Genomic DNA, 27,888 nt, shown 5'->3' on the forward strand with positions numbered 1-27,888 from the left:
GTTGAATTCCCTCCTGTTTGTCTTCTCTGCAAACCTGGACATGTGTGGTCAGGGGGTGTGTACTTGTTATCTGTACAAATCCATGAAGCAAGGAACCACAGTCTATTTGCCATGAATAAGGCTTTGGTTTCCAAGTACCAAAACACTACATACGAAACACTGAAGTAGATTCCATGTGGAGCCAGAAATGAGCCTATCTTACCATGCTGGCTTTTTACTTCATCATCTCACATGCATGGAAGCCAACAAATAACGTGCATGCTGTATGGACCTAATTATAGTGAGTTTCTTCATAAATTATGCCATTGCACTTTCAAAAGCACCCAAAGAATATTGATTACAATGAAGTGCACCAGAATGTAAAGTCATAATTTCATAATTTCCGTTAATATGAAAAAGTGTTTGATTTGAAAGTGTTCTTGTCCTGATGACAAGAAATCATGGGATTTGTTGCTTGATGGGGAATTGTGCATAGAATATATAGTAGCGTTTATTCCTTGTGTGAACACACCTATACTATAGGCTATAGTTTTTATGGAGTCTGATTAAAACATGAGCGCATTAGACTATTGGTATTCTGCGCTAAGGTGGCAACCGCACACACCGGCTCTTTATGACTCATCCCATCCCAACTCCTAGCCGGGACTAGGATCATTCAGGTGTTCGCCCGTTCACATCTGCGCAGCCGCGAGGCGCGAGCGTGACACTTGTCGCACATGTTGACTATAAAAGTCCAATAGCGATGCGTTCCTTTAAAGAAGGTCCCGCTTTCACCGGTTTCTTGATAGACCGCGAGCGAACCTGGAAGAAGGAAGCATCTGACCACACACACGCGCCGCCTTCCAGGGAAACCCTCACGCCCCGGTGCAGCTCAGGTACGGAACCCAACTTGTTCACTTGGTCTCCATGATGATCCATGATGATGAGGTTCCTCATAAGCCAACCGCTTCGGCAGATGCTTGCTTTACACTGCGCTCCACTTCTTCTTTTCTCTAGCATATCGTAAATATACAGTGATAAAGGATGTTGCAAAGAAAGGGTTCATTTCTTATGTTAGATTTAGTGGTCATGTCATGTGCGTATAGCTGCAAGTTGTACGCCGATGCCCGGCGTGATCATCATGTTTCTTTTGCATTTTGACGCTTTTTCATAAGCGATGCAGAACAAAAATGATCCTCTCGTCACAAGTTGTTCTCACACCTTTGTTCGAGTCTCGTTTTATTGTAAAACACGCAACATGCAGGAAAACGTAGAGAGAAACGTCAACATTTTAAACGGCCAACTATTTACGCCAGAAAATTTACATATTTTTTTCCTGACTGATGCATAAAATGTAAGGAAGTAGGCAGCAATGCGAATATAATCCATTTTGTCGGAATTACATTCATATTTCTCTCTTTATTAATATATTTTTGTTAAAGGTCGCTACCGCTTGATTGCAAACAAACACTCATATCTCAAACACGCAATCCAGCAGTGACTGAGAGAACAAGGGCGGCTTAGTAGTAGTTAGAGCCAAGCAATCAGTCAGCCCTGGGTTCGAGTCTCCGCTCCTGCTGTAGACCTCTCGGGCAAAACACTTCCACACAGAATTATTGCAGGAAAAGTAACCTTGGCTTGTTAAACAAGTGTGCAAATAAGCAGTTGCTTAGTTAGTAAACCTGAGCTACCAGTACAAGTCAGCTTAATAATGATGATGATGATGATGATGATGACACTTCCCTCCTCAGATCTCCGGCTGACCTCCTGGCTGACATGAAGCTCAATTTGCTCGCGTCCACCGCGGTCCTGCTCGTCGCCTTGCTGCCACGTTATGAATGTAGAGCGATCGAGAGCGCCGGCGCGCAGCTCGCTCCCGGTGCCGGAGCCCAGGCGCTCGCTCAGCAGCAGTCCCTCCCACTTCTGGTGCGCCTAGGAGAGGAGTACTTCGTGCGGCTCGGCAGCGCGAACCAGAACCAGCCCGTGGTCACCGGTGACATGCCGCCCAACGCCTCCTCCTCCTCCTCGTCGTCGACCATGAGAAAGGCTCTCCTGCTGGAGCTCACGCAGCGCCTCCTGCACGGCAAACTTGACAACGTGGCGGGTCGCTTTGTGAGCAGCTACGGCAGCCCGCTCGACGACTCCGTGGAGAGGGGCAAGCGCTCCGAGGAGCCCCCCATTTCCCTGGACCTGACTTTCCACCTGCTCAGAGAGGTGCTGGAGATGGCCCGCGCCGAGCAGCTGGCCCAGCAAGCCCACAGCAACAGGAAAATGATGGAGATCGTCGGCAAGTGAAGCGCGAGCCCCAGCGCGTCTGCCAAAGAAGTTTCTACATCTAGCACAGAACACGATATTCTGTACCATAGTGCTGCTTTTACATTATTTATTTATTTATTTATCTATCGACCTATCTATTTATTGATTTTTCTACCGTCTTTATTTTATAGCTTTAACTTAAAAGGGAGATGCGCGGACGAGTCGCATTTCGCTCGGTGGTGGTCAGACTGTGTTGTGTACATGATGCAACAACTTCGTCATATCAGTTTGTATATCTGTTGTAAAAGTGCTAAAACCGTAGCATTTACACGAAACCATTTCACTTTTAGTCTATAAAGAAACTGCTAAATTATATTTGAGTGAACTGTAGAAATCCCACGATGACTTTTTTTTTTTTTTGAAAAATCGGTTTCACTGTACTTTATGATCTTGTTTTAAGTTTGATAATAAACATGATATGAGCAACCAGTCACTTCTGTTGTGCAAGAGAATGTCTAATATTTCTATTTTTCAATAAAAGCTTGAAAGTTATGTTTACACTAACTGTGTAGATTCTTGCGTTGCGAGGCTGCCAGCAGTGCGTCATAGCAATTGCGGTGAATTACAGAGGTTTAATTCGGCGCCGATAATTAACTGTCGATTTCGCGCCACGGGACTGGCTGTGTTGTCGCGCGCGACCAGGGCGCGAGTTTCGACGACCAAGCGCGCGCCAAGCCTCGCCTGTGAGAAGAAAAAGTTCAGTTGCCAGTTTATGAAAGAAAAACGCATGGCAAAATCTCTTGGTCACCTTTCAATTTTCTGTCGAAGTAATAAAGAGACAAACAAGAGCAGCGGAGAAATTCCCAGAAAGCAAATATCATAGTGTGCGGTGCCTATGATGAGGTTTATGATCTTGTTATATACATGATATATATTCGATCATCTAATCGAATAATTTCTCAGGTATGATATCGTTGGTGTCTAACAGAAATAAAACTGTCGACTCACATGTCCACACAAATGTGAGTGAGCAGAATAGAAACGACGCGGGCGACACCTCGAACCAAAACGGTAAGACCGCTCTCTGCATGTTATTTGTGAAAATTGCCTGAAAAGTATTTCCCGCCTTTTTTCATTTAGCACTGAAACCTCTCTATCCGTCTCATTTTCTGAGAATTTCGTGATTATTATTAGCCCGGAGACAATCCTCGTCCCCGAAGTCAAGACAACTTTTTTCTCACCTAAACAAATAAAAATGCCAATGGTAGTGCCTGTGCAAGCAAGTCGTGGAAAACATGAAAATTACCTAAAGCTATTTTTGACAAAAAAAAATCAAGACAAAAAGTCTTAATTGTCCTAAATTCATGCCTCACGATGTGTATAATCCGTCTCGCAGAAGACGCTTCAGACGGCAGAAGTTCAGTGGAAGGACTTGTCAACTTCAACTTGTGAAGCTGAATCTTCATGACTGCGGTGGTTTGGAGAAAAGGACCAAGGTGAGTTTAGAGTAAGAAATACCTTGATGTTTTCCTGGTGAATTGTCACTGTTACTACTTCTTAATTTGCTAATAATATTCCTGCAAGATAAACCTGACTCCTAAAATTCCCAACAGGGACATGAAACTTCCAGTGATACTTACCGACTGCCCGGATTTGAACTACTGCCTTGCAATATCTTCATTATATTACATTTACATTTACATTCATTCATTTAGCAGACGCTTTTGTCCAAAGCGACGTACATCTCAGCAAAAGTACAATTTATGCATTACATTAAGAGGAGACATAGCTGCAGACATGAAAGTCTCAAGCAAACTCAAGTATTGATATAACTGAGTGAAATAATTATATAACGGAAAGAGGGAAAATCAAAACCACAAAAAAAAGAAACACACAAACAAAAATACAAATACCAATAAAGTTTGAAAATAATGGAAGACATAACTTGAAAATGTTTGGCTGTAAGTATCTCTCAACATAAAGACCCCCCAGAGTTATTTACCTCAAGAAATTTTAGAAGCAAGTGGGACCTGTTAAGGGAAGGTGTAGCGGCAGACTTTTGACTTGTAGGTCGAATGGAATGCACCTGTTGTATGATTCACCCCATTTGTCTGTTCAAAGCAGTGTAAACCTTGCTCCAATTCCATGTCAGTGCACTCCAGGAAGCATTCATTGCGAACAACAGGCAGAAGGTGCAAGCACAGATAATAGCCTCTGGCTGTGAAATCCCCCAAGAAAGTCACACGGCTGAGGGACCAGCAACATGCAGAAATTAACCAGGTGTACAGAGGGACCTGGGCAAACCATGAGAGACCCCATGCTCACATATACAAACACACCCACAGTGGAACCTTTGTATCTATTACTTCTTGCCTCTGTGAAAATGTGCAAGAACAACCTTTGAAAAGCCATTAAGACAGGAGAACATTGCAGGCCATGAAAGTATGAGTCTGGGAAGTGACCAGGTGTAGAGTGAAAACAGGTGAATTCCACATACGTTTATCAGCATAAGTTTTTCTGCCTATTACAAACACAAAACAAAGCACTTTACAAGAAATTCAGTATGTTAGACAACTTCTCCTAGCCATCCACACTAACTCAGAACCTGTGACAATTTAAGGGTCCAGTTCACCAGTGCACCTTCTCAGTTTCTAAATGGTTTTTCAGGCTGGATTGGACTGGGCACACCTGTTGCTCATTTCCTCGTATTGAATTTCTCCTCAGTTGTTGCCGTTCAAGGTCATCGGCAGGCATGCCTGTTCCCAAAGCTTGAGAGTCCTGTGATTTCCTATAAAACATGGTCTGATATATTTAAATACTGTATGAGCTGACAATTGACTAAGTATTCAAGTAGACCAATTACAAGTATCTCTGGTAATTTAGGTGTGGATTTGTCAAACAAATGGGGTCAACTTGTTGTCCATCTGGTATGGAGGTCATTTTCACCATATGGTCTTTTGAAAAAGCTGGGTTAGGTTTGGTCTCCAGCAGGCCTTTCCAATAGTGTTTAAGTGAATAACTCTGTCCTTGTCTCTAATGCAACAGGAAGAATGAGTGTCTGCACAAGTCTGCACGTATGATAGCTGCAGCCAAACTGTTCACAGTAGGCGTCAGGGGCCCACTCTCCATCTGCCATGATATCTGTGAAATGGCATATGCTTCTGTATACTTCAACTTCTGTTGTCAGTGTAAAGATTAAATAATTGTCAAAAACAAAAAGCCTTCCATTAATAAACTATCTTACAATGCAGATATCAACTCACTAATGAAAATCCAGCTAAGGCAAAAGATTTTACTTGCATAATGAAGCTTTATGCGTTTATCACTGTTTCTCACTTAGTCAAGCGTGCAATGCAAACTATTTTTGGATGTTAGCATTTCCTCTGTGTGATGCTCAGTGTAGCAGTGCTCATCAAAAACTGTTGTGGTTTCTTGGAATTAGGTTCGGCCCCTGCCCCAGGGGTAGCGGCAATGAGCGATGCTTCTCCTTGGCTGTGATTCGACAGGGGGCATCCTTTGGGGGTCCAGGACTCGGAGATTACACGACACGGCTGACATCACAATTTCCACGAGACCACTCAGATGCGCGTGCAGCCTTTCCTCAGCGTAGGAGTTTAAGGGAAACGAACCACAAACAAATGAGGCGGATGCAGAGCTCTTAGGAATTTAGCCCACATATCTGCTTAGCTTAGACTGGATCTTTAGCCTGCAGGGTTTTGGGATCTGCGTCACATGCCTTATATCTCAACAAAAGCCCTGTCAGGTTGCAGCTTCACAAAATTATTGAAATATTTCTTCTATCTTTTCCTAGTGACATTCCTGGAAATAGCACCAACAGGCTACTTGGAGGCTTTCTGTTTTACCTGCAAAGCCATTTTATTATTAGTAATTAATTTATCTCAGGTGACTTACAGTATTTGGCCTATTGAAACAGTTGAGCATTTTTCTGTAGCAATTAAGGATAAGCACCCTGCTCAAAGATATTCCAGTAGTGCTGAAGCATAATTTAAGGCTTGAGATTACAAGGTCATACCCTTATCTGCTATATTACCTGCTGTCTGATGCAGAACATACCAGTAAGGCAATTGGTCTTCACCGCAATTTAAACTGTCAGTGTTATGTTCAGCATAAGACACTAAACTACAGATTTGACTGCTGGTGCCTCACAGCTTCTGGGTTGTTGGTTTGGACATCCAAGTCTGGTTGTGTGGAGTTGCATGTTCTCCTTGTGTTAACGTGGGCTTCCTCCAGGTGCTCTGATTCCCTCCCACAGGCCAAAGACATATGTTTCAGGTGAATTGGTCACTAAATTGCCCTTAATGTGTGAATGTGTAATTGCTTGTGTTAAATTGCTTTGTTATGTGGATGGGCAGATATAAATGGCTTAGTACAGTAAATCTACTGTTGTAAGTTGCTTTGAACAAAGGCATCAGCTGAATGCGAGTTTGAAATACACACACACACACACACACACACACACACACACACACACACACATTGTCTGAAGTTGCTTGTCCCAAGTGGGGTCGTAGCGAACCAGAGCCTAACCCGGAAAGTGTGAAATAATATTGTTTAAACTGGAAAGATACATACTGGACCATGGTAAAAGCATATAAGTTTGTATAGTAATTGTACCAAAAACCAACACCCCCCCGCCACACACACACAGAAACCAATCATCCCAAGCAGGATCATGGCAAACCAGAGCCTAACCCAGCAACACAGGGTTAAAGGCTGAAGAGGGAGGGGACACACCCAGGACAGGACACCAGTCTATCACAAAGCACCCCAAGCAGGACTCAAACCCCAGACCCACCAGATAACAGAATCCAGCCAAGCTCACTGCACCACCACGCCACCGCACCCCCTTCTCCCAAAAACCTTGATAGTTTTTATGTCTCATATAAATTATACATAATCCCCAAAACAATGTAGCACTGGAAATATGAGAAATTTGCTTGGTATTTTCAGCTTCTTTTCACCTCCTTAAAAGCATAGGGGAATCATGAACACAAAATCCAGTTTTTATTAAACGTTATTTGACACACAAAAAAGTTAACCTTCAAGTTTTGAAAAGTGTGTGTGGCATTTTTTACAAGCAGTTCTTTTTCAGGGCAACAGCTCATAGACATAACTGTATATATAGCTCATCATCTCTTTGAAGGTAGAAATTGATATTGAATGGCAAGAAAGGCTTGTGTTGATGCCTTCTATAATACAACAGTAACTAATTCAGAATAACCTTCTGCGAATCTTAGGACAAATGTCAGGAGCATAAGAGCTCCCAGACTATTCCTGTAGTTTGTTGTTAATGTATTGCCTCACTCACACTGCACCAGCACAAATACAGAAATATATGGAAATCCAGAGACATACACTGAGAGACAGGAATATAGATAGGTGGTCAGAGATGTGTGTTAGAGTACTTTTTTGTTATTTCTGAAAAATGAGTGCACTCTTCTGTCATGTGTTTTAATGTGCCGCTAAGTAAACAAACAAGACTTATTTCCTCTCTGTGGGCAGTACAAATTATTCAATGTCATCTGACTACAGTAGTCTGTGACAGTATGACACTGCAGGTAGACCGAAGGCAGTCCTATATCATCACTGCATTGGTTCCTGGAAGTGCTGCTGGAGTACAAAAACACATAAGAGAGTGAAAGACCAAGAGCTGTGCAGGATTAGAGGTATAATGGGTGAATTCCCACTCTGTTTACTCCAACTTGGCTAAAAAAAATACCAGAATTTGACTGGTGAGTCAAAGTGTATGTTTAACGGGGAAAAGGCCTATGGTGTTAACGTTCCCAACAGCTTCTGGCAACACTGCCATTCAGAGATAGTGTGTCAAAACTCCTGCCAGCACAGTGAAGGATCCGTGGACATGGTCCAGGGACGCAGTGTTCCAGATGGGTCACGCTCCCACCTGGGGCGGGGTATCCGCGGGCTGAGCCTGGGCTCGGGTCCCAGATCGTGGTGGGGGAACGGCCGCGGGGTTGCCAGGGTTCTGCAGTTTTGGAAGGACGCGGTGGGAGGGTGGTGGTTGAGTCCCGGCTCCCACACCTCCGATAGCCTGTGTAGGATTTGTGGTTGTCTCCAGGCTCGTTCCTTCCTCACCATCCTCCTCCCCATTGTCTTCTTCAACATCGTCATCCTCATCATCCTCTGCACAAAAAAGCTGAAAGCTGAGCATGTTGACAGTGTAATTTCTTAATATTTTATTGCAAGACATTATATGATGAAGTAGGGGCTTGTTTTGGCCTGCACTAAGATGTCAAAATCTACTTTAGTTTATTCTCTCACCCCCCCCCAACTTGATTTTCTTGTTATAGGATTAGGGTTAGATGGCCTTAGATGGACTTAGATCAAATGATCATAGGATGACCTGGCATTATGATCTAAGTCCACCAGATGGAATTAGATCATAGTACCATTGACTCTGGAAATAAGTCGCCATGTGATCTGTGTGGGATCATAACCATGACAGTTAAGACAGATATTTGCTGTGTAGGGTAGTTGGTCATAGTTATTATTTCCATACCCTTAATAAAATCCACGCTGCGAAGAGCCTTGCCCTCTCTCTCAAAAGTGACCCCAAAGTGATCCATGTTCTCATAGCCAGGTTCCACTTTCTCAAGATGAGAAATGTTACAGGCCTTGTCAATCCTGGTGGACACAGAGCCCATACACTGTCAGAATGCTTGTTCACGATCTATTCTGGTTAAATGAATGTTTTCCGCAGGGACAGACATATACATACTTCTGTAGCAGCGGTTTTGCGTTCTGCAAGAGAGAAAGAGAAACAACTGAAACGTTTTCGTTGCACAGTATGTTATACTTACACTTTCCAGTACTGCATTTATCTGCACAAAAGTGAATGTCCTTTAGTTTAAAAATTTATTTGAACTGTAACTAAACAAATTATGGTGAACTAAGTTGAGTCACTGTGAGCTGCACTCTTTCCCCTGAGGAGTACAAGACTTTGGTCTGTCTTCTGAATTCTCAATTTTGAAACTACAAGCCTCACCTGTAGGAACAAGGCCATTTCTGATTCCTCCATAGTCTGGATACCCGACTCCACCACTTTGGTCGCGAATTCCAGGTGGTCGCCGTATCTGCGCTTGAGGCCACGGATGTAGTTCAGCTTCTCCTCCTGTTCCCCCGTCACCTTCTGACTCATCTCCCTCTTGCGTTCCTCCAAGATGGAGTACAGATGGTCGAACGTTTCGCAGACATGGGATTTCTGCTTCCTGCCATTCTCCTGTCAGACACAGAACAGCTGAAAGCTCCTTGAATACACACGCAGACACACATACACAAACATACAGGCTTATCTTTAATCAAATGTGGAAAAAAATGTGTGTGTATATGGACTTGAGTACAATAAATTCTTTCCTGATATTTAGGCCCAAGTAACTGAGTAGATTTTCCAGGAAAATCAAGGTACTGTGATTGCCTGTAAAGATTTTTCTGGCTTATATAACAAGCATCACATTTACATTCACTCCTGTGAGTATTTCAGACAAAAAAAATCTGTATGTAGAGAAGATGATGTGTATGTGGTGATCTTGTGTAAAGCTGGGAGAATAAAGAAGCTTTAGTATTCCCTGGGAACACATGGTGTATATGTGAATGGATTCTGTTGGAACACAGCAGCACACAAGCAGTGTGACTTCCTGGCAGTCATCTAAATGATCCCTTCCCACCAGGATTTTAGAGGTCAAGCAGGACGTGACGCCAAGTCAGGAGCGTGTTGCTCGGGTGCCAAATTACAGGTCGGTGCTACTTAGTCTTCAGCCAGAGCAAATTACCCAGAAAAAAAGAACTCGTGCCAACACGGCATTTCTTTGCATTAAACATGCGGAAAACTTGCAATAACCGCGTACACATCTATGCTTTAGTCATCATGGCTCATGTCACCATATGTTACCCCTAGTCCTCTACAAGGTGAAAAGCTTGAACTTGGCTACAGCAGACATAAGGAAAGAAACCTGGAGAAGCTCCAAATCCCCAGGTTTTGGCACAATGTAGTGGGCCTGCTTTTGTGTGGAGGTGGTTTGCGGTTTGTCTCTTATTCTTCCTTCATTGATCACACACCTCATTTGACTGGCCAGCCATTGTGGGATGTGGCATGCTGAGGCACTCACCTCTATGGTCCTGCAGGTCTCCTCCAGTTGACTGATTAGTCCCTGGATACGGTCATTGTTGCTCACAAGCAAGGCAATGTGGTCACTCAGCTCTGACTGGTGGAACACATGAGTGCACACACAGAAATTGTACTACGGACATACTGACCAGTACGGGCGATGTAGAAGAACTGGTGTTCTCACTGTTAAATTAGACCTGTCAAGTTAATTTGTTTCCCAAATTGCATCTCATTTAAAGTTTTCAAACCAAATTCAGGATTCCACCAAACTAGTTTCTGTGTCTCACAGAGAGGAGAGAAGAGAGAAATGAGAATGTGAGAATGAGGCTCACCTTCTGTGTCTGGTACACGCTATTGAGGGGTGCCACTTCGCAGTCCTTGTGGGCTCCAAACACCTTGCACATAGAGCAGGTGGGCACACTGCAGGTCACACAGTAGATGTTGATCTTCTCATCCTCATGTTCTGTGCACATAGGCTGCTCGACCTGTCGCTCTGGGCCAGACTTGCTGTTGCTAAAAGTCATCAGGAGCAGTATCCATAAACAAACACTGAAAAGTTTTGTTAACTTAGTATGTAATGTGAACCACAGGCATTTCCATCTATATTGCACAGAAAAAGAACAACTGGGTTATATGAAAAGTGATTAACAAAGAAACAGGTCAGTATTCAGTAAAATTAGTATCAAATATCTATTACAGCATAATGTACTGTACAGTATATTTAACAGTGCTGTGTGATATATCCTTATAGCACAAGTTCTACAATTTAAGAACTTTAATGAGTAGCACACACACAGTCTGAACCACTTTTCCCATACAGGGTTGCAGGGAGCCAGAGCCCAGCCCAGCAACACATGGTGTAGGGCCGGAGGGGGAGGGGACACACCCAGGATGGGACACCTGTCTGTCACAGGGCACCCCAAGCAGGGCTTGAACCTCAGATCCACTAGAGAACAGGACCCAGTCTGACCCACTGCACCACCACACTTCAAGGAATAACTTGAACTCTAAATATGTGAACTATATGTGATCACCATCGGTGCATATAGTGCAAAGAAACAAACTAAGTTTACTTAAGCATCACATGTCTGCAACTATTGCTCTCTTTCTCATAATGTACTGCACAAATTGTATTTCTCTGAGATGTATGCAACTTTGGAGAAAAGCATCTGCTAAATGAATAAATGCAAATGTAAATATCCAACACCTTCATAAATAATTTCTTACAAAATTTCTCTAACATTTTTAATAGCTCTGACTTTAATGTAAGCCCAAATTCAGTGAAAAACAGTCACACACACACACACACACATCTTCAGAGCCGCTTGTCCCATACGGGGCCACGGGGGAACCGGAGCCTACCCGGCAACACAGGGCGTAAGGCCGGAGGGGGAGGGGACACACCCAGGACGGGACGCCAGTCCGTCGCAAGATACCCCAAGCGGGACTCGAACCCCAGACCCACCGGACAGCAGGACTGTGGTCCAACCCACTGCGCCACCGCACCCCCTGAAAAACAGTCATACATTTACATTTATTCATTGAGCTGATGCTTTTCTCCAAAGCAGCATATAATGTGTAAGCTGTATACAATTGTTTATTCATTTATGCAACTGGGTAATTTTACTGGGGCAATTTAGGGTAAGCACTTTTCTCAATGGTTCTACAGCAGTAAGTCAGACATGAATCTGTGACCTTTGTATTCTAAAGTAATAGATCTGGCCACTGTGCTATCTGCTGCACCCCACAAACACTTGGAATTTTTTTCAGTGTGTGAAACATTCCTCATGTATTTTTAATTTTAGGCAGCGTGTTGGAATACATCTTAAAGGTTATGGGGCTGCCTTTGGTTTGGAGAAAACTCCAGGAAGTTAATGTAAGAAGTTAAAGTTCTTCATAGCACTTGCAGATCCAAACAAAAAGTGTATAACTGTAGGATTCGTGGAAAGCAACTTTTCAACAACAACTTGCAGTGATATGACAAACTTAAGTAAACAAAGACATTAAATTTACCAGCTATGCAAGGGCGGAAAAAACCCTCAAACCTTTTTACACACAAAATCCATTCCACATTCCGAAAAATAAATTAGGCAATGAAAATGATTAAACTGATTTTTTCTTTAGATTGATCAAAAAGAGAACCTACCAAATTTTTTTAATAGGGTTGTGTTTTGAAAAAAAATTACTTAAAACACAAATACTGCACTTTAACTGAAATAAAATACTTACCCAGTGAAGTAAAGTATACTTTTGAGTCGTTTCAGTAGCAGCAGGAAATTTAAAAAGAGGCAGGAACTGAGGGAACACCACTGTGTATTCTTTCGGAAACAGTAAATAATACCAAGCACCTCCTGTGCAAACTATGATGATAAACAGACTTTGCCACTCTCCTCCAGGGGTCTTCTCAGCATCCAGACATAACCCTGCTGCCTTGCCAGGGCAAAGTGGCCAAGCAAAGCTCATTTTGAGATCTCGCTGTGGTAGTTTTGCTGAGCGCACGGCTGAGTTGGAACTCCAGCCAGAAACCCCCCTTGGCAAATGAATTGCCTCTCTGACCTCGCTGACTCACCCGTCACGGGGTGATACTGGAGTGGTACATTGGGAAACGGGCTTAATGGTTCTTTCGTTATATGGAAGTGAGAGGAGAAGTACGCTTCTGCACAGTGACACAGCTGTTGTGAGGTAATGACAGCACAATAGGACACACACACACACACACACACACACACACACACACACACACACACACATTTTCAGAACCACTTGTCCCATACAGGGTCATGGGGAACCGGAGCCTACCCGGCAGCACAGGGCGTAAGGCCGGAGGGGGAAGGGGACACACCCAGGACGGGACGCCAGTCCGTCACAAGGCACCCCAAGCGGGGCCCGAACCCCAGACCCACCGGAGAGCAGGACTGTGGTCCAACCCACTGCGCCACGGCACCCCCCCAATAGGAGACACCTGACACAAATATAAAGTTTTAACCCTATATATAGACAACATGTTTGCCTATATTTTTGAAATCAGTAACCCCACATTACTAGCACAGAATTGGTTCTAATGGTTATTTATTACTCTTTTTATTCTCATACTAAAGTTTCTCTTTTGTATTTGTATCACAAAGAAAGGTTGCAGTCCCATTGATATTTTGCTATCTGGTGCAGACAGACCTATAAAATAGGAAAGCACAGCTCTCTCTATCCACTACACAAAAGTTTGCATTAACTTTAGTTGTAGATGGACTAGTTTTATGTAAAAATCCAGTGTAGCCTATAAGGTTGCTTTAAAACGTACACAGGTACTGTAAGTGTAATCACCACAGTAAACTCCACTGTTTAGCAGAGAAGAGGAGCCAAATAAGACTTATCAGCTGAATTTAATCCATGGATGCAAATAGGATATCTGTAACATTAAAAATGAAGAGAATACAGACAGTTCCTAAGTTACGATGGCCCGACGTACGATTTTTCGACAGTGCGTTAGTGATATGCATTCAGGAGAAACTGTACTTTGAATTTTGAATTTTGATTTTTTTCTCAGGCATGTGATATGCAGTACGAGACTCTCGTGATGCTGGGCAGCTGGGCAGCAGCAGCGATTCGCATCTCCCAGTCTGTCACGTGGTCGCTAGTGTATACAACCGATACGCTATAGCGTTCTGTGTTGCCAGTGTTTTTTTAGATACCCCCCGTATCTATGTTGTGTTTTGTATATCCATCATGTCTACGAAACGCCCATCTGTGTCTCCTGCTTCTGGTGAGAAGAAGAAGAGGAGAGGAATGACTCTTGAGGACAAACTCAAGATAACTGCCCAGCATGAAGGCGGCAAGCCCGTAATGGCCATCACACGCGAACTTGGGCTTTTGCAGTCGATGATCTCGACCATCTTAAAGGATAAGAAGCGATAACGTTCGATAGGTTAGGTGTATTAAATACATTTTTGACTTACGATATTTTCGACTTATGATTGGTTTATCGGAATGTAACCCCATCATAAGTCAGGGATCATCTGCATACAGTAGGCTGTCCATAATCTCTTTAAGTGATCAATTTCATTGTCCTCCATATTTTGCAGATTTAAAAGATCTTTAGGTGGGGTTGTTGACCCTATTTAGCTACAGTCTATTAGTTTAGACTTAGTTCTTCAAGACAAAGATGAATGCTAATAAAATACTCTTCCCTTGGAGTATATGCCTCACCTGGTGGACTCCTGCTTGTACAAGTCAATGATGTTCTCCACCAAGAGATTTCTCTGAAGCCCATAGACTCCATGCCGATCCAGGACAACCTCGTGGCGACAAGAAGGGCACCTGAAGCGCCCGCCGGAAGTCACAGTTCCCCCCCTCGTGGGCAAGTATGGGTTAGAGGCCTTAATAAACCAAGTGTGGATCAATTAAATCCCATTTTATAATCAACAGTGAAGGCCATATCAGGAGAAAGATATCCACTGTTTTTTTGAACGTTCTCATGTAATCATGTCATAAAATTTGTAATGCGATTTACATGGGAACATATTACACAAATCTCAACATGTAATACAAAAAGTAAAGTAAAAACACTGATTTTGTAGCATAGAAGTAGCTTATTCTATGTATGAAATGAATGCATGTCCAAAGTATCATACTTACAAATGAAGACCTTGTTTCTCATAATACAATTCATAAACAAAACAAAATCCACTTAGATTGCCAGATGTTTTAATCAAATCTATTTAAAAGAGCTTTCATTTCTGTAAGGTGAAATGGAATAAATCCTACCTGAAAAACATCATTGGCACACTTCCGACAGAGGTTGTGTTGACATGGGAGAATGACCACAGGTTTGGTAAACATCTCCAGACAGATGGGGCAAATCAGTTGTTTTTCCAAGCTGTCCATATTGTAGATCTTTTTTGGTGTTTGAGCAGTTAAATGAACTACTCAGAATGTATTTAAAATATATTTATTTCTGTATTTGTCGGTAGAAGAGGAAAAACTGTATGTCCCACAGCAGTAGAATGGTCAAGACACCAGGCCTCCAACAAGCGCACTCACAATCTCCTCTCATACTTCTGTCCAGCAATCAGCTTGTTATCAGGGCTGTTTTTAGAAACGTTAACGTCAAGGGTTGCCATGCTGACGTGCCCATATATGAAAATGACTAGAAGGTTTTACGGCCTGGCCTCACACAGGCTGGCAGACTGACAAACAGAGAGACTTAGAGACACTTTTTCAGGGAAATCACAAGCCACTATATTGTATTATGTAAGTTATCCTATAATTTTGTTTTCACTGCCGATCGCTGGATTAAGGTTCTTAACTTGGGATAAATGGACCCCTTGGGGGTTTGTGGATGGGCTTCAAGGGGGCTGTAGCATACAGGCTAACTTGCAAATAAAACAGTTTAACTCAATAAAAGTTCAAAATAAAGTGGGAAAATCATTATGCTGTTAACATTTATGATATATTTCTATGCAAAGGTAATCAATGCTCAGTGCAATAAATTGAATGCAGTGTTTTCTCCAAATTTATTGATGGACATTTTTGTAGGAGGGTGTCTTTCCATCTGATTTTTAAAGGGGTTCATAATCTCGAACTTAACGGCCTGTCTCTAGATGTAAGCTACTAGGCCCACTTAGTAAAACACACATACCTACATGTCTTATAAACCCTTACTTAACTGAAATTTGGCAAGGTATCAAATTATTGTTTTACTCCATTATTAAACAGTCTATCCCTCAGCTTTGGGTTAATAAAATCAATTCATATGACCTATTGAAATAATGTTATAAAAGGAATGACTGCCATCTTGCCCATGCAGATCAGCTGTTGATTGGCACCACCCATAATGACTGCTCTCGACACATTTATCATCCACAGGTTCTTTTTTTTCCAGAACACTCAGAATTCTTGGGTTTTATTCAATGTGGTGATTTACTTTTATTCATTTGGATGACATTTTTCTCTGTTTAACTCAAGAAACTTACAACATTAAGCTACCCACACTAGGTTTTACAATGGTTTACAGCAGGGTAATTTTACTGCAGCAATTCAGGGTAAGTACCTGAAGGGTACTAGAGGTTGGATATGAACTTGTGACCTAGTTTAGTATTAAAGCTACCTGCAATTACTTGCCCATTTACACAGTTGGATAATTTTACTAGAGCAATTTAGCAAGAAGGGGGTGGCATAATGGACAGCGAGTAGCGCTGCTGTATCACAGTGCCTGGGTGTACACCAGAGACTGAGCAGGGATTGAACCCACATGCTCTTACACAGCTCTGTGTGTGTTTCCTCTGAGTGCTCTGGTTTCCTCCCACAGTCCAAAGACATGCTGTTCAGGTTCACCCATAGTGTGTATGTGTGTGTGAGAGTGTGTTTCACTGATGTATGGATGAGTGATCCATTGTAAGTAGTGTATCTAGCAGTGTAAGTCACCATGGTGAATAAGGTGTGTGGGCTGATAACACTACATAGAGTTAATTGGAAGTCACTTTGTAGAAAAGCATCTGCTAAATATTTAAATATGTTACTTAAGAGTATAAGAGCTGGACAAGGGGTTCAAACCTGTGACTTCTGAGTTGAAAAGCAGCAGGACTAACGTGCTGTACTAATACCACGTTTGGGCACCGTGAAACTCTTCCCATCATCTCCTAGGTTCTGCTGCTTTCCAATGGCCACATAGAGCAGATGGGAGAGAAGCAACTGTATACGTACTGAAAGGAGTTAACGAGCGTTTATTTTTACTGCGTTACGCCGGTACTCATACCTCAACCTCACACGGGTAAAGTGGGGAACACGTAAAAGTAAGTATGGAGAATGCGGGCATCGATCCCGCTACCTCTCGCATGCTAAGCGAGCGCTCTACCATTTGAGCTAATTCCCCTCTTCGAATTTTTTCTACAAAAAGTGACCTTTCACTATGCAGGCTTGACTCCTACTACGTTATTATGAAGTCAGTCCGTTTTAGATCCATGATACTGCTTTTGCCGTTGTTTCCCTGCGCCTGTAAATAACGGCTATACACCGGCGTCCGTCCATTGTGAACGTGGGCGTGGCGACCGTCCACGGCGGGTGCGCTTTCCAGTAGGAAGGCAGTTCAGTGATCGACAGTGGCTTTCTCACACATCTGTATTCTGTCAAAAGTTTAAAAATTATAATTTAATATAAGAGTGGAGAGGTAGGCTGGAGTAACGAAAACGACATTCATCCCCCTTCGATAGCTCAGTTGGTAGAGCGGAGGACTGTAGAGGGTTCAACAAGGACATCCTTAGGTCGCTGGTTCGAATCCGGCTCGAAGGAGTGTGAGCTCATTTTTTTGTATTACTCAGTGCAGTTAATGCGGATAAATAGTGCGTTTCAATGTCGTACTTACGTTCTCGTACGACGTCAGTGATTGTTGGCAAAAAGTCCTTTTTTCCGAGACTTAAGCGCACAGCAACACTAACGCTGCCTCATAATGTAATGCTTGTGGAGAAAACCAGTGTGTGCTAAATAAATAAATCACGTACATGTGACAACACGAGGGGCGCTTCTTTCTCTCTTTCTCTCACGAAACCGGGCGCGAACAGCGCACCGTTTCCGCGCGCAGAACCTTCCAGAAAAAGGCGCGACTTTCTCCTCGCGACTTTGTGCCTCTGTTCGGGCCGCTGCGTATTTTCTGAACCTTTTCCAGAGTGTTTCTGCAGAAAAGCAACTGTTCGAGCCTTTTTTTTTTTTTTTCCCCTTTTGAGTTCTACCTAACGAAACAAACACAGCTATTAATCATCTTGCCTCTTGACAGTTCACTTTATTACTTACATGACGCTCCTGTAAGAGTTAACACCTTAAAGTCTGCTGCACATACTTGTTTAAATATACTAATATACAGTACAACGAGATGCACAGCTGACAATTTTACAAATATGGTTTTCTGTCACAGTTGTGATATAGGAGTGCATGATAATCATATATATGAGAATAACATTAGGGCAATAATATACAGTATAAACAAAATGTATGAATAAATGTCAAGTTTTAAAAATGGTTTCACTTCACATAAAATAGTAAACCATTTCAAACCGTTAAATATTCTTAAATGGCCTACCTCGCCCTCGCTTGCATTCTTTTACAAATTATCAGTTTTTTTTTAAAGCAATGCATTCAATCACAGCTTATATTTCTAGAAAACCATTTAAAGAAGTTCTACATGGAGGCATGGAAAATGTGGATGAACACGAGTAGACAATGACATGGTGAAACACACGTTTACTATTTACACAGTATGGTACGGGTCGGTAAGGGAAATGACGCACAGGGACAGCAGTAATAAAGGCATTGCAAGGCCACACTAGCGCTCCTGTCCCCTGTGGCTTCTGCTGTCAGGTGTAGGTTCGATGCCCATCCCCAATCAACTGAGTCTTCTCGCTGGCATTGGTTGGCTGGAGAACAATAGGAGTGTCGCCATCTACAAACAGATACGTGCGGCCGTCAGTGATCTTTTTTGGAGCAGAATTTGCACGTCAAGATTTCGCTCTCATCCTGGTATGAAAACAGCTCTTCAGTTCAAACACCATTTCACACCACCCAATTTTGTAAAAATTATGAGAAACAACTTATTTACTATATGTCTTATGTAGTCAAGTCATTATTTTTGCTCCGAGGGAGGGGTCAAAGTTCATTGGCAGGAGTGCAGTTTGAAATGGGGTAAACAATGTGGTTTTTAACTACTGGTCTAGGGGCTTGATTCTTGCAGACCTTTTAACAACTTGCTAACTGGGGGTATTTCACAGGTACGCTGAGAGGACCACAGGTGACTATTAACTGTTGCTCTGTCATAGTGGAAATTGCTCTGCATCTCGGAGTTGCCCAAGCGAAGGGTCATAAATGTCCTCAGCAACTGTGCTTCTACATCCACTCCCCCTCATTTCCATTTTCATGCTCTGCTCTTCACCCAGACCCTCATACTCCACTTCTTCAACCAGGGCTTTTGTCCTGCTGCTGAAGCATTGCAGCCCACTGGCATTCGAACCCTCCACCACCACTGCCATGACCCCCGCAAGACCCAGAGCCTGATCTTTCGTGCAAACGCAACTTTAAAGGTGGTGTTATGTGACCCGAAAGTTCTCAACGTGTGTGTGAAGGTGTTTATGTACAGTACTGTGCAGAAGTCTTAGGCACTTAGATGTTTCACAAAAATATTTGTTTTTGATGCTTAATGAATGTCTTCTGCATTAGTGTCAATGGAAAGTAGCATGTTCTAGATTTCCAAGCATTCCTTTTGCAAAAAAGTTCCAGTATTACAGTAAGGGTTTTGTATGTTGTTAAAGAAAGGAAATAAAATGGTAATAAACCACTTTCCAAATAGAGAACTTGAGGTCTTTGTATGGCAAACCGATTAAGTGAAGCAGAAAGAGCTGTATAGAGGCAATAAAACTGGATGAGGGACAACCGCACTGAAAATGTGAGGTTTTGTAAGATGTGGCAGTTTAACCCTCAGATCTTACACCATGGCAAGAGTCAGTATTGCAACAAGACACAAGGTAGTCATCCTCGGGACAAGCGCTTCTTGACGATGGATGGTTACTGAGATTTGTAGGAAGTTCATTAATTAAGAGCATTATTTTTGGAATCATTCTCACTTCACAGCTTTTTTCCCCAAGTGCCTAAAACTTTTGCACAGTACTGTATATGTGACAGTTCACCTGGACAAATACACAATGTTCACTCCCACCCTTTACTGTTCCCAACAAGAAGAAAAGTTTTTTCCAAACATGTTTAATAGGTTTAGGATTTGAGAAGCGCTAGATGACTGCTTCTTAATATCAACAATTTTCTTACTGATAGTTCTGTGTAGCAAATGTAACTGGAATAAAACAAGTGCTTTTCTAGTTACAACATCAAGTACGACCCCATCTGCGACCCCATCTATACACAGATAATGGAGTGCTGAAATAAACACCACACATTGTTTACCTGGGCGTTAAGAGTGCAGTAGCAGTCCAGTGTTTCAGCATTTACTTCCTTCTCAACAGTCAAGTCATGTATTTGACTTCGTAAGCAGCCAATGTCTCATGACTTGTTCTATTATTAATGTGTTAAAAGAGAGGACTTTTCTGACGTGACATCGAGTCTTTTGGGTATTTTTTGCATTTTTTATGGAAGACGTCTTTGTTCACATCTGCTGTGCGAATTAATCATAAGGCCAGGCTGCGAAGGCAAAAGGTACGTGCTTGTGCGACTAAGTCTCATATCTTCTGAATGCATCAAAAAGCTACGGTTTTCCATCATTGCACGTCGACTGAAAATAACCTGCATGTGCACACATTTTGGGAAATGACTCACAGGTGGTAATTATCAGTTCGCTGAGGTTCGAGGCAGACATAAGAAGAAAAACTCAGGCTGCTAACTGGTGAAAGAGTAATATATCAGATGCAAAACACTCAGCACAAATGCACTATGGCTGTTTATTCTCTTTAGCAAGACTTTTCTATCAGCTGATAATTTTTTATGTCAAAGTTTTGTTCTAATAAATCCCGCAAGAGGCAATAATGGCAAAACATTTTGAAGGAATATCAACCAGGGTGATATCTTACTAGTTAAAAACGCAGTTTAAGGACAACCTTTCTTCTCTTTGACAACTGGATTATGTTGTAACATGATGTGATGATGCCAGCAATAAAAAAGTGGCCTTGTTGATGGGGTAGTCTCTTCACAAACCAGTTTGCCCTTTCAGAATAACCCAGAAACATCAGCCATGTGCTCCAATGTGATGATAAAAAACTTTCTTCCCAGTCACACTGTGTTAGCGGAACCGTAAAATCTCATAAATCTCTATAACACGTAAGCGCTAAATATATGCAGGAATACACAAGACGTGAGAACATGCGACCGCGAGCTTCCACGTGGTAGAGGCTGACACCTGGGGCTGGTTTAGGGTATGCTTACCTCTCTCCATGTCGGTGCGGATCTGTTCCTCCAGGTCCTCCGGGGAGACGTAGCAATCGGGGTCCTCCTCGCCCGGCACGCGGGGTTTACACTTCCCGCAGCAACAGTTACAGCAACAACACAGGCAGCAGCAGAAGTAGCAGCCGGTCAGCAGGCCACAGATCGCAAAGAGGCCCTGAACACGTGAACAGCAGAGGTTTGCACACACGTCATGCAAACACCCGCATGCATATCATGTGCACGTACAATATGTCTTTCGCTGACATCAGGATGAGCAATAAAAAATTTGGATCGGTTCAAAGTATTTGAAAAGTAAAGGTCCCATTTTCTATAAAGTCAACAAAAAAAACAAATGATTTATCTGGATTATTAAATTATTGAGGCTTAGAGTGTTTCACAAACATCTTGATGTTCCCATAATTTTCTAAAAGTCAATTTAAAGGGAGCTTAAGGTGTGTTTAAGGTTCTTAAGCCACGTTTGAGTTTAGTTTTCAATTTCTTTAACTTTTGATTAATGACTACAGAATTTCACGTGGTTTATTAGAGGTAAGCGGACTGTTGTATTAATGTTGCCTTGATAACATTTACTTGAAATAGAATAAATACATATATATTTTTACGACAATAATTAAACAATTACAAATTCATAACTATGTCCATGCACAAAGACCGAGCCGTGGGCAACGCCTACCTTTGCCCACCAACTGGAAAGCATGAAGTACGTGTTGACGTTCTCTTCTCCAAACTGCTGGGACACGTAGAGGCCCAGAGAGCCGTACTTGTCGTAAATGTTCCTCTTGGTGGCATCTGACAGTATGGAATGAGCGTTGTTCAGCTCCTTGAACTTTTCTGTGGCCTCTGGGTTTTCAGGATTCTTGTCCGGGTGGTATTTTAAAGCAAGCTTTCTGCAAGGGATGGAGATTTTGAAATTTTTAAAATGCTTTCCCTTCTCTTTCTATAATAGTGAGTATTTTGGAGAGCAGAATGGACATCCTCTTTAACAAGTGTGCAGGGATGCTCTTCTTACATGCAAGTCAGTCACCCCAACTAGCTGTGTAATTAATCAAAAATACCTAATTAATTGCCTGTATAGATGTTGGGATTTGCAACATTCTTCTTGCCTGGAATAGCAATAAAAGGTGAAAATAACCAAAGCACAGGAGTAGAGATGGACTCATCATGACACCAAAGTTAAAAATATCTGCAAAGGTACCTCTTTTTTTAGCACGAGACCTTTTTTCACCAATTAGCATTTGCATTGTGAAGACTGAGTCTCAGCTGTCAGGGATCCTGCCGTGCCTCTTACGCCGTTTTCGGTTTGTCAGGCCCTTTCGCACCTCACTCCAGCTGGATTATGGGCCTGGAGATCTAGGGTAGCGTCACCTCCAAGCACTTGGTCCAGGTGGGAGACGGTGGCCCCTGGCTTTCTGCATCCGAGTCCCGTCAGCCATACAGCTGTCACCCCGACTGGTCTAACTGGTCCTACCTGGTCACTACGCTGTCCCTTGAGGAGAACTTAAGGTTTGATCTAAAGCAGTGAGGGCACTGTGGACAGTTAGCCAAAGAGAAAGCATGGACATCTAACATGCTCCCGAATACTTCTTACAGTTACCATATGCTGGTCATCTTAAGAAACAATGTGCCGTACGTGGATTAACGGGGCCGTGCACAAAATTGTCATATTTCTATGTTTTTGCCAATTATCATCAATTTCAGCAAGCTGTTGCTACATGTGCTGCATGGTAATGCGACAGAATTACACAACAAATGTATTGTTTACGGAAGTTTGTCCAAAAGTCGCATTTGCGTGAAAAGATTATTAAAAAATCATAACCACTTTTGAATAATTTTGTTCTTCAGAGGTCATGCTAGGATTTCTCATCAAGATTTTATAATTCTGTATGGACACTTGCCTTTTCATTTTAATTAAGCCAATACGTTTAAAAAGAGCTGTGCGATTACAAATTATTTACTTAAGAATACATGCTTTTAAAATAGAGTATTTAAGTAATTTCTAAAGAATAATGTAATTTAGGGCAATTAAGAAATATTTACGTAGGAGCATGTACAGAGTCTTCAAAGGAATTTAAACCCTGCTTATTGCACATTCCTAATTTCTGAATTTATGAGTATGATGTGTATGATTAAGAGTCGCACTGTTTTTTAGGTACAAGTGACCACATCCACTCGTAAAACCTGTACACCTTTATTGATCAGGGATTTGTAAAATGGCTTTTTTCAGTTCAAAGGGTGTGGGGCACCGTTTCAGTCTTAAATGCACATATTAATCTACTTATTATATGAATATTGCCTTGACCACAAGAGGCTGGGGGGGGTCAAAATACAGGGGTTGTGGGAATCCAGCTGCGCAATGCTGCATATTTATAGTGGCGCTCCCACTGAACATCACTGACCCAGAGCGGAAGAGTTTTCTGTATTGTTTGTCCCCCCTCCCAAAAAAAAAAAAAAAAGCCATAGCAGCACCATCTGGCATGCAACATTAATATTTCAAGTCTGAGGAAGTTCTATTATATTCATACGGTCATGATTATGAGAAATGCCCTTTAGCTGTTGCTGTCTTCTGGTGTTCAGCTGCAGTATTTGCCGTGGTGTTTGACCGCTCAAAAAAACCTACTTTTTTAAACTTTTTTCGTGAAGGAAGCCACAAAAACTGAGAAAAAAAGTCAGCCTTCTAATCCTAATAATGGGTCTAATTGTGCTTTTTAGGAAATGTAATAATTCGCTGCGTTTACGGCGGAGCCACGACTGAAGCACATTCCCTTCGCATGGAAACTACTGTAAATTACTGTGTTCGTGTAAAAAATTGATGCCGTCAGAAAAGTTGCTCTGGTTTCACCAAAGGCTATCAGATCGCTTACAGTATTTTACAGCTTTGCCTACTTACCTTACAGTAAGAATATAACAATAACAATAGATTTGTACTCTCCCCTTTCTGGCTGTCTCAGGTCACACGCCACACACTCACCTGTATGACCTCTTAATGTCTTCATGGGTGCAGGTTTTCTCCAGGCCCAGGACTTGATAGAGGGCCTCCCCTGATGTGGAGAGGGAGCGTTGCCTTTGCTCAGACATGCCGTACGACCATTACCTGCACAGTCGCACGCACGGGAAGCGTTAGCAAAATACAGCATCGTGATAAGCAAGTTGCTAAGAGACAGGGTTTGTTTGTCATCGGAGGTGTACCGCACTTTGGTTCGGAGCTCGGTCTCGCAAACCGAACGGTACTGTGCGCTGTCTCAAAGTTTCCACGGCGGTTGTCGAAGGCCGTCGTGGTAAAATCGCTTTAGTGCTGCCCGATGCGAAGAAGAGCAACACCTGGCAAGTCCTCATCCACAGCGTGGATTAAAAGGAGACCAAAAACCACGGGGCCGATTCACTTCCGCTTAGGAGTTAAGTGATTTCGACCGGTATGTCCGTTGCTCAGCGGCGCTGCCGGTAACATTATCACTTGCGTGACTTAGTGAATTATTGATAAGGCTCTTACTGACAGCATTTCTTCCTAATGTTAAGCAATTATAGTATTTAACTTCATTTAGGTTCTGTCTCAAAACATACCGCGCACACATCTAATCTGAATTCTTTGCTGGCCACAAGTGCGAGTAAACTCTTCGGCAGAATTTTGAAACAACGAAATTACGTTCTGTAGAGAAACACGCTTGTTATAGTGTGTGCAAAGCGACATAGTCATGGTTATGTTTTGTATGTTTTGATTTTCTACTGCCATCTGTACTGAAAGTATACGAACTAAATAATGCAATTTTGTAACCTTCAATATTTTCTATACACACACGTATCTATATAGTTGTTTTTTTTTTAGTGATACCCAGTTACTAAACTTTCTAGGAGGTTTTCGCAGAAAGCAGTGTAAATAAATTCTGAATTAATTACATTGTAATATATTATAATTGTAAATAAGTGTAACTGAGTTTCTGATTTCAGAGCTAAGAAATAGCACTAAAGTCAATGATCTTTTCAGAGGTACCTAGAAAATCGTTCAGCTAAAGAACCCGCAGTGCTTACCTGGGTTGCGATGCTGGGTTTGACCAAGGCCTGCTTCTTCCCAGCGTGTTCCACAAGTCAAGCCCCCTGGTCCCAGTCCTCTCAACGCCACAGCAAGCGGCTCAATGGAGTCGGGTTGCTCTCCTTTCGCGCAACAGATCTGCGGCCGAAACGAATGAAACATTTATCGAGAGGCCAGCTCCTGTTTCAAGGACCGCCAATGGCAGGTGGAACATTCGCTGCCAGCGGGGCTTGGTCGAATTTCGACGGTGATGTTCCCTCAGCCGTATTGTATAAGCGTCATCGAATGAGGGGGTGCAGCCCGGACAAGCATCGGCCAGGTAGCGATGGCATGCCACGGCTACACAACGGTCACACCGCGGTCTCCACAAACCACAGATAGGCCCTACAAGCATAAGTTTACTGAACTTATTAATGTACAGTTACTGTGCGGTGGGTTTTCTAGTTGGGTTGTATGCTGGCCTTTGACTCGCTCATGGAAGCGACTGAGCTCACCTGAAACTGAATTTCACAACTGCCTCTACAGATTGCAGTAATAAACTACAGCATCTGTGTGTCGTCTTCTGCAGTTCTCCGGTTATTTGCCTTTGTCATGTATAGTTTCCCCTAAAAAAAATCTGTTTCATGGATAACAAGTAATGAAATAAATAATACCCTGTGAGGAAGAGACACGGAAATCTTTATGGCATGGGTCATTTGTTGATCTTTAAATCTTCGCGAAATGTGAAATGGGGAAAAGGTGGTACTGGTGCGGCTATCACGTTTGAATTCCGGTGGGCAGTCCAGGTTCATTGCAGAGCCAGCGATACCATATTGTTGTCTTTCTGAGCTCTTACCTTCTCGCCTCCTTCATCATCCTCGCTGAGAGAGCTCACTGACTCAGCATCCTGTACCAGGGTGCTCAGTCCTGCTCCGCAAGGCTCTCCAGGAGTGTCATCATTTGGACACATTGCCAGCCCGCCTGCTGTTGCAAATGTAATCCGAGAGCTAATTAAAATGTATCTGAGAGCAGGCAGCGTCCAACCCCTGAGGATCAGTGACGTGCCCCTGATCTCCAACTGCCTTGCAGAAGTCTTCCTCTACGTCCTCCGTGCTCCAGATAACTGGCTTTGTTAGAAATCCGCAGAGTATCATTTCATTCAGAAATTTTTCTTCTGCCAAGGTGCTGCGATGGAATTAAATCCTGTGTACGTATTCTAAAGGTCAGTCTAACTGGTACAGTATACATGCATGCAGTAGATCAGGGACTAATATTGTTTCAACTGCTTATTGTGCTTTTCACCAGGAATATAGGCTCCTTGAATAAAGGGCTCACTATGCAGGCAGTATATGGGCTTGTGTTGATTATAATTCTTATTTTACATTTATTCACTTAGCCAATGCTTTTCTCAGAAGCAACTTGAAATTCTATGCTACCTACAATTATTTGCCCATCTACACAGCAATACATTTTTTTTAAGCCAGCAATTTAGGGTACTACGAGGACACGACACCAGTAAATGGGATTCGAACCTGCACCTTGTAGATCTAAATGCAGTAGCTGTAACCTATATGCTACCACTCACCATCTGCATAAAGGCTCTACCTTTACAATACAGATATTTGAGATGGTTTGGATAATAGCGTCTACTAAATCACTAAATGTGCAGTCATTATAAATACAGTATTTGGCACTGTCCTTAGTTTCTATTAATTTAAGCCCCCGAAGTTTTGGTTTTTCAGTTACTTTTACATTTATACATAGACTATGATAGAGTTTAAGTGACTCATTACAGTCTCAGTTATAATAAAAGAAATAGCTTTCACAGCATCTCTTTTGGTACATTACTGAGCGAGCAAAAAGTCGTCTTTTCATCGATGAGCACGTGGAAAGGGACGCACACAAATGCACATTCATATTTCGAAACACAAAACCAACATGAAACAGTCACCAAACATACAAACGAGAGGCCCTGGTTACAACTACAAAGAAATAGCATGCGTCCCTGTCTAATTTCAGGAAACACAGGCAGTGGCAACTGCAAAATAGTTCATGTTTTATATAGCTGCCACATTGGATTGTCCTGTTCAACTTTGAACTCGACTTCAAATTTATAAGACAGGTGAATGTACATTTTGAGAATTATTAACGCAGAGCACTGTAAACATGCTGGCAAGCAGATATTGTCTCCACCGGCGTGAAATCAGTTCACTTCACATTTTAAGCAATTGAAGAGAAAACATCAAATCGGTGGCAAGAATCAAAGAAAAGACTTTTACATACACTTTTGGCCATGACGTTGCCTTTATAGGCTGGGGGGGGGGAGCGGGAGAGGTGAAAAAAAAATGAGGTGGCTCGGGAGCGCCCCCCAGCGGCCGATATGCGACACAGCCGACTGCGACAAGCCACGGGAACACAAGCTGTTGGACACTCGTGTCACAAACAGCCTGAGATTTATTGCCCTGTCGAAACAACAGCTGAAAGGTCAGCGAGAGTGTGTGTGACTTCTTGTAGCCCACGAAAAAGAGCAGGTAACCCTGCCATGGAGTCCGCGACTCGCCTCTTGCGCTTTCCGCAGCGCACG

General features: G+C 42.6%; 3 protein-coding genes, 1 long non-coding RNA gene and 2 other non-coding genes across 8 annotated transcripts; 3 read left to right on the forward strand and 3 right to left on the reverse strand.

Annotated features, from left to right (window-relative positions):
- The first annotated feature begins 773 nt into the window (after nt 1-773).
- LOC108929616 (corticoliberin-like) lies at nt 774-2,717 on the forward strand. Its single transcript, XM_018744280.1, has 2 exons — nt 774-875; nt 1,731-2,717. Exon 2 carries the CDS (start codon nt 1,756-1,758, stop codon nt 2,272-2,274), a length of 519 nt encoding a protein of 172 aa, XP_018599796.1. The 5' UTR covers nt 774-875; nt 1,731-1,755; the 3' UTR covers nt 2,275-2,717.
- Nucleotides 2,718-2,989: 272 nt separating this feature from the next.
- On the forward strand, nt 2,990-3,811 carry LOC108929624 (uncharacterized). Its single transcript, XR_001965774.1, has 3 exons — nt 2,990-3,138; nt 3,224-3,306; nt 3,632-3,811. It is a non-coding gene; the product is annotated as an uncharacterized LOC108929624 (long non-coding RNA).
- A 3,331-nt stretch (nt 3,812-7,142) lies between these two features.
- trim55b (tripartite motif containing 55b) lies at nt 7,143-16,119 on the reverse strand. 2 transcript variants are annotated; one of them, XM_018744323.1, is made up of 8 exons: nt 15,137-16,119; nt 14,579-14,748; nt 10,711-10,927; nt 10,380-10,475; nt 9,260-9,493; nt 8,993-9,015; nt 8,774-8,898; nt 7,143-8,397 (listed from the first exon to the last, which is right to left on the reverse strand). In XM_018744323.1, the coding sequence occupies exons 1-8, from the start codon at nt 15,254-15,256 to the stop codon at nt 8,147-8,149; spliced, it is 1,236 nt and encodes a 411-aa protein (XP_018599839.1). In that variant the 5' UTR covers nt 15,257-16,119; the 3' UTR covers nt 7,143-8,146. The 2 variants fall into 2 exon arrangements, with proteins under 2 accessions (XP_018599839.1, XP_018599840.1); XM_018744324.1 differs by having other exon boundaries at nt 7,144-8,397; nt 10,711-10,891.
- A 1,051-nt stretch (nt 16,120-17,170) lies between these two features.
- trnaa-agc (transfer RNA alanine (anticodon AGC)) lies at nt 17,171-17,243 on the reverse strand. Its single transcript has one exon. It is a non-coding gene; the product is annotated as a tRNA-Ala (tRNA).
- A 327-nt stretch (nt 17,244-17,570) lies between these two features.
- trnay-gua (transfer RNA tyrosine (anticodon GUA)) lies at nt 17,571-17,659 on the forward strand. The gene is given in 2 exon segments: nt 17,571-17,607; nt 17,624-17,659. It is a non-coding gene; the product is annotated as a tRNA-Tyr (tRNA).
- An 877-nt stretch (nt 17,660-18,536) lies between these two features.
- dnajc5b (DnaJ (Hsp40) homolog, subfamily C, member 5 beta) lies at nt 18,537-27,810 on the reverse strand. Of its 2 annotated transcripts, XM_018744284.2 has the most exons (7): nt 27,588-27,810; nt 26,161-26,288; nt 25,325-25,463; nt 24,270-24,339; nt 21,975-22,188; nt 21,284-21,458; nt 18,537-18,803 (listed from the first exon to the last, which is right to left on the reverse strand). In XM_018744284.2, exons 2-7 carry the CDS (start codon nt 26,272-26,274, stop codon nt 18,718-18,720), a joined length of 798 nt encoding a protein of 265 aa, XP_018599800.1. In that variant the 5' UTR covers nt 26,275-26,288; nt 27,588-27,810; the 3' UTR covers nt 18,537-18,717. The 2 variants fall into 2 exon arrangements, with proteins under 2 accessions (XP_018599800.1, XP_018599801.1); XM_018744285.1 differs by lacking the exons at nt 26,161-26,288; nt 27,588-27,810 and having other exon boundaries at nt 24,270-24,392; nt 25,325-25,400.
- Between the last annotated feature and the right edge of the window lie 78 nt (nt 27,811-27,888).

Source organism: Scleropages formosus, chromosome 9 (genome assembly GCF_900964775.1).
Source record: "Scleropages formosus chromosome 9, fSclFor1.1, whole genome shotgun sequence".
Classification (NCBI taxonomy): Eukaryota; Metazoa; Chordata; class Actinopteri; order Osteoglossiformes; family Osteoglossidae; genus Scleropages; species Scleropages formosus.

Excerpts from the sequence above, each read along its gene's own strand:
- dnajc5b (XM_018744284.2), bottom strand. The coding sequence starts at position 26,274 with ATGTGTCCAAATGATGACACTCCTGGAGAGCCTTGCGGAGCAGGACTG. Across the intron at positions 25,464-26,160 it reads ATGATGAAGGAGGCGAGAAG|ATCTGTTGCGCGAAAGGAGA; the intron begins GTAAGAGCTCAG and ends TTTCGGCCGCAG. Across the intron at positions 24,340-25,324 it reads AACCCAGCATCGCAACCCAG|GGGAGGCCCTCTATCAAGTC; the intron begins GTAAGCACTGCG and ends TCTCCACATCAG.
- LOC108929616 (XM_018744280.1), top strand. The coding sequence starts at position 1,756 with ATGAAGCTCAATTTGCTCGCGTCCACCGCGGTCCTGCTCGTCGCCTTG.
- trim55b (XM_018744323.1), bottom strand. The coding sequence starts at position 15,256 with ATGGACAGCTTGGAAAAACAACTGATTTGCCCCATCTGTCTGGAGATG. Across the intron at positions 10,476-10,710 it reads GCGTGTACCAGACACAGAAG|TCAGAGCTGAGTGACCACAT; the intron begins GTGAGCCTCATT and ends GTGTTCCACCAG. Across the intron at positions 8,899-8,992 it reads GCAAAACCGCTGCTACAGAA|GATTGACAAGGCCTGTAACA; the intron begins GTATGTATATGT and ends TGTGTCCACCAG.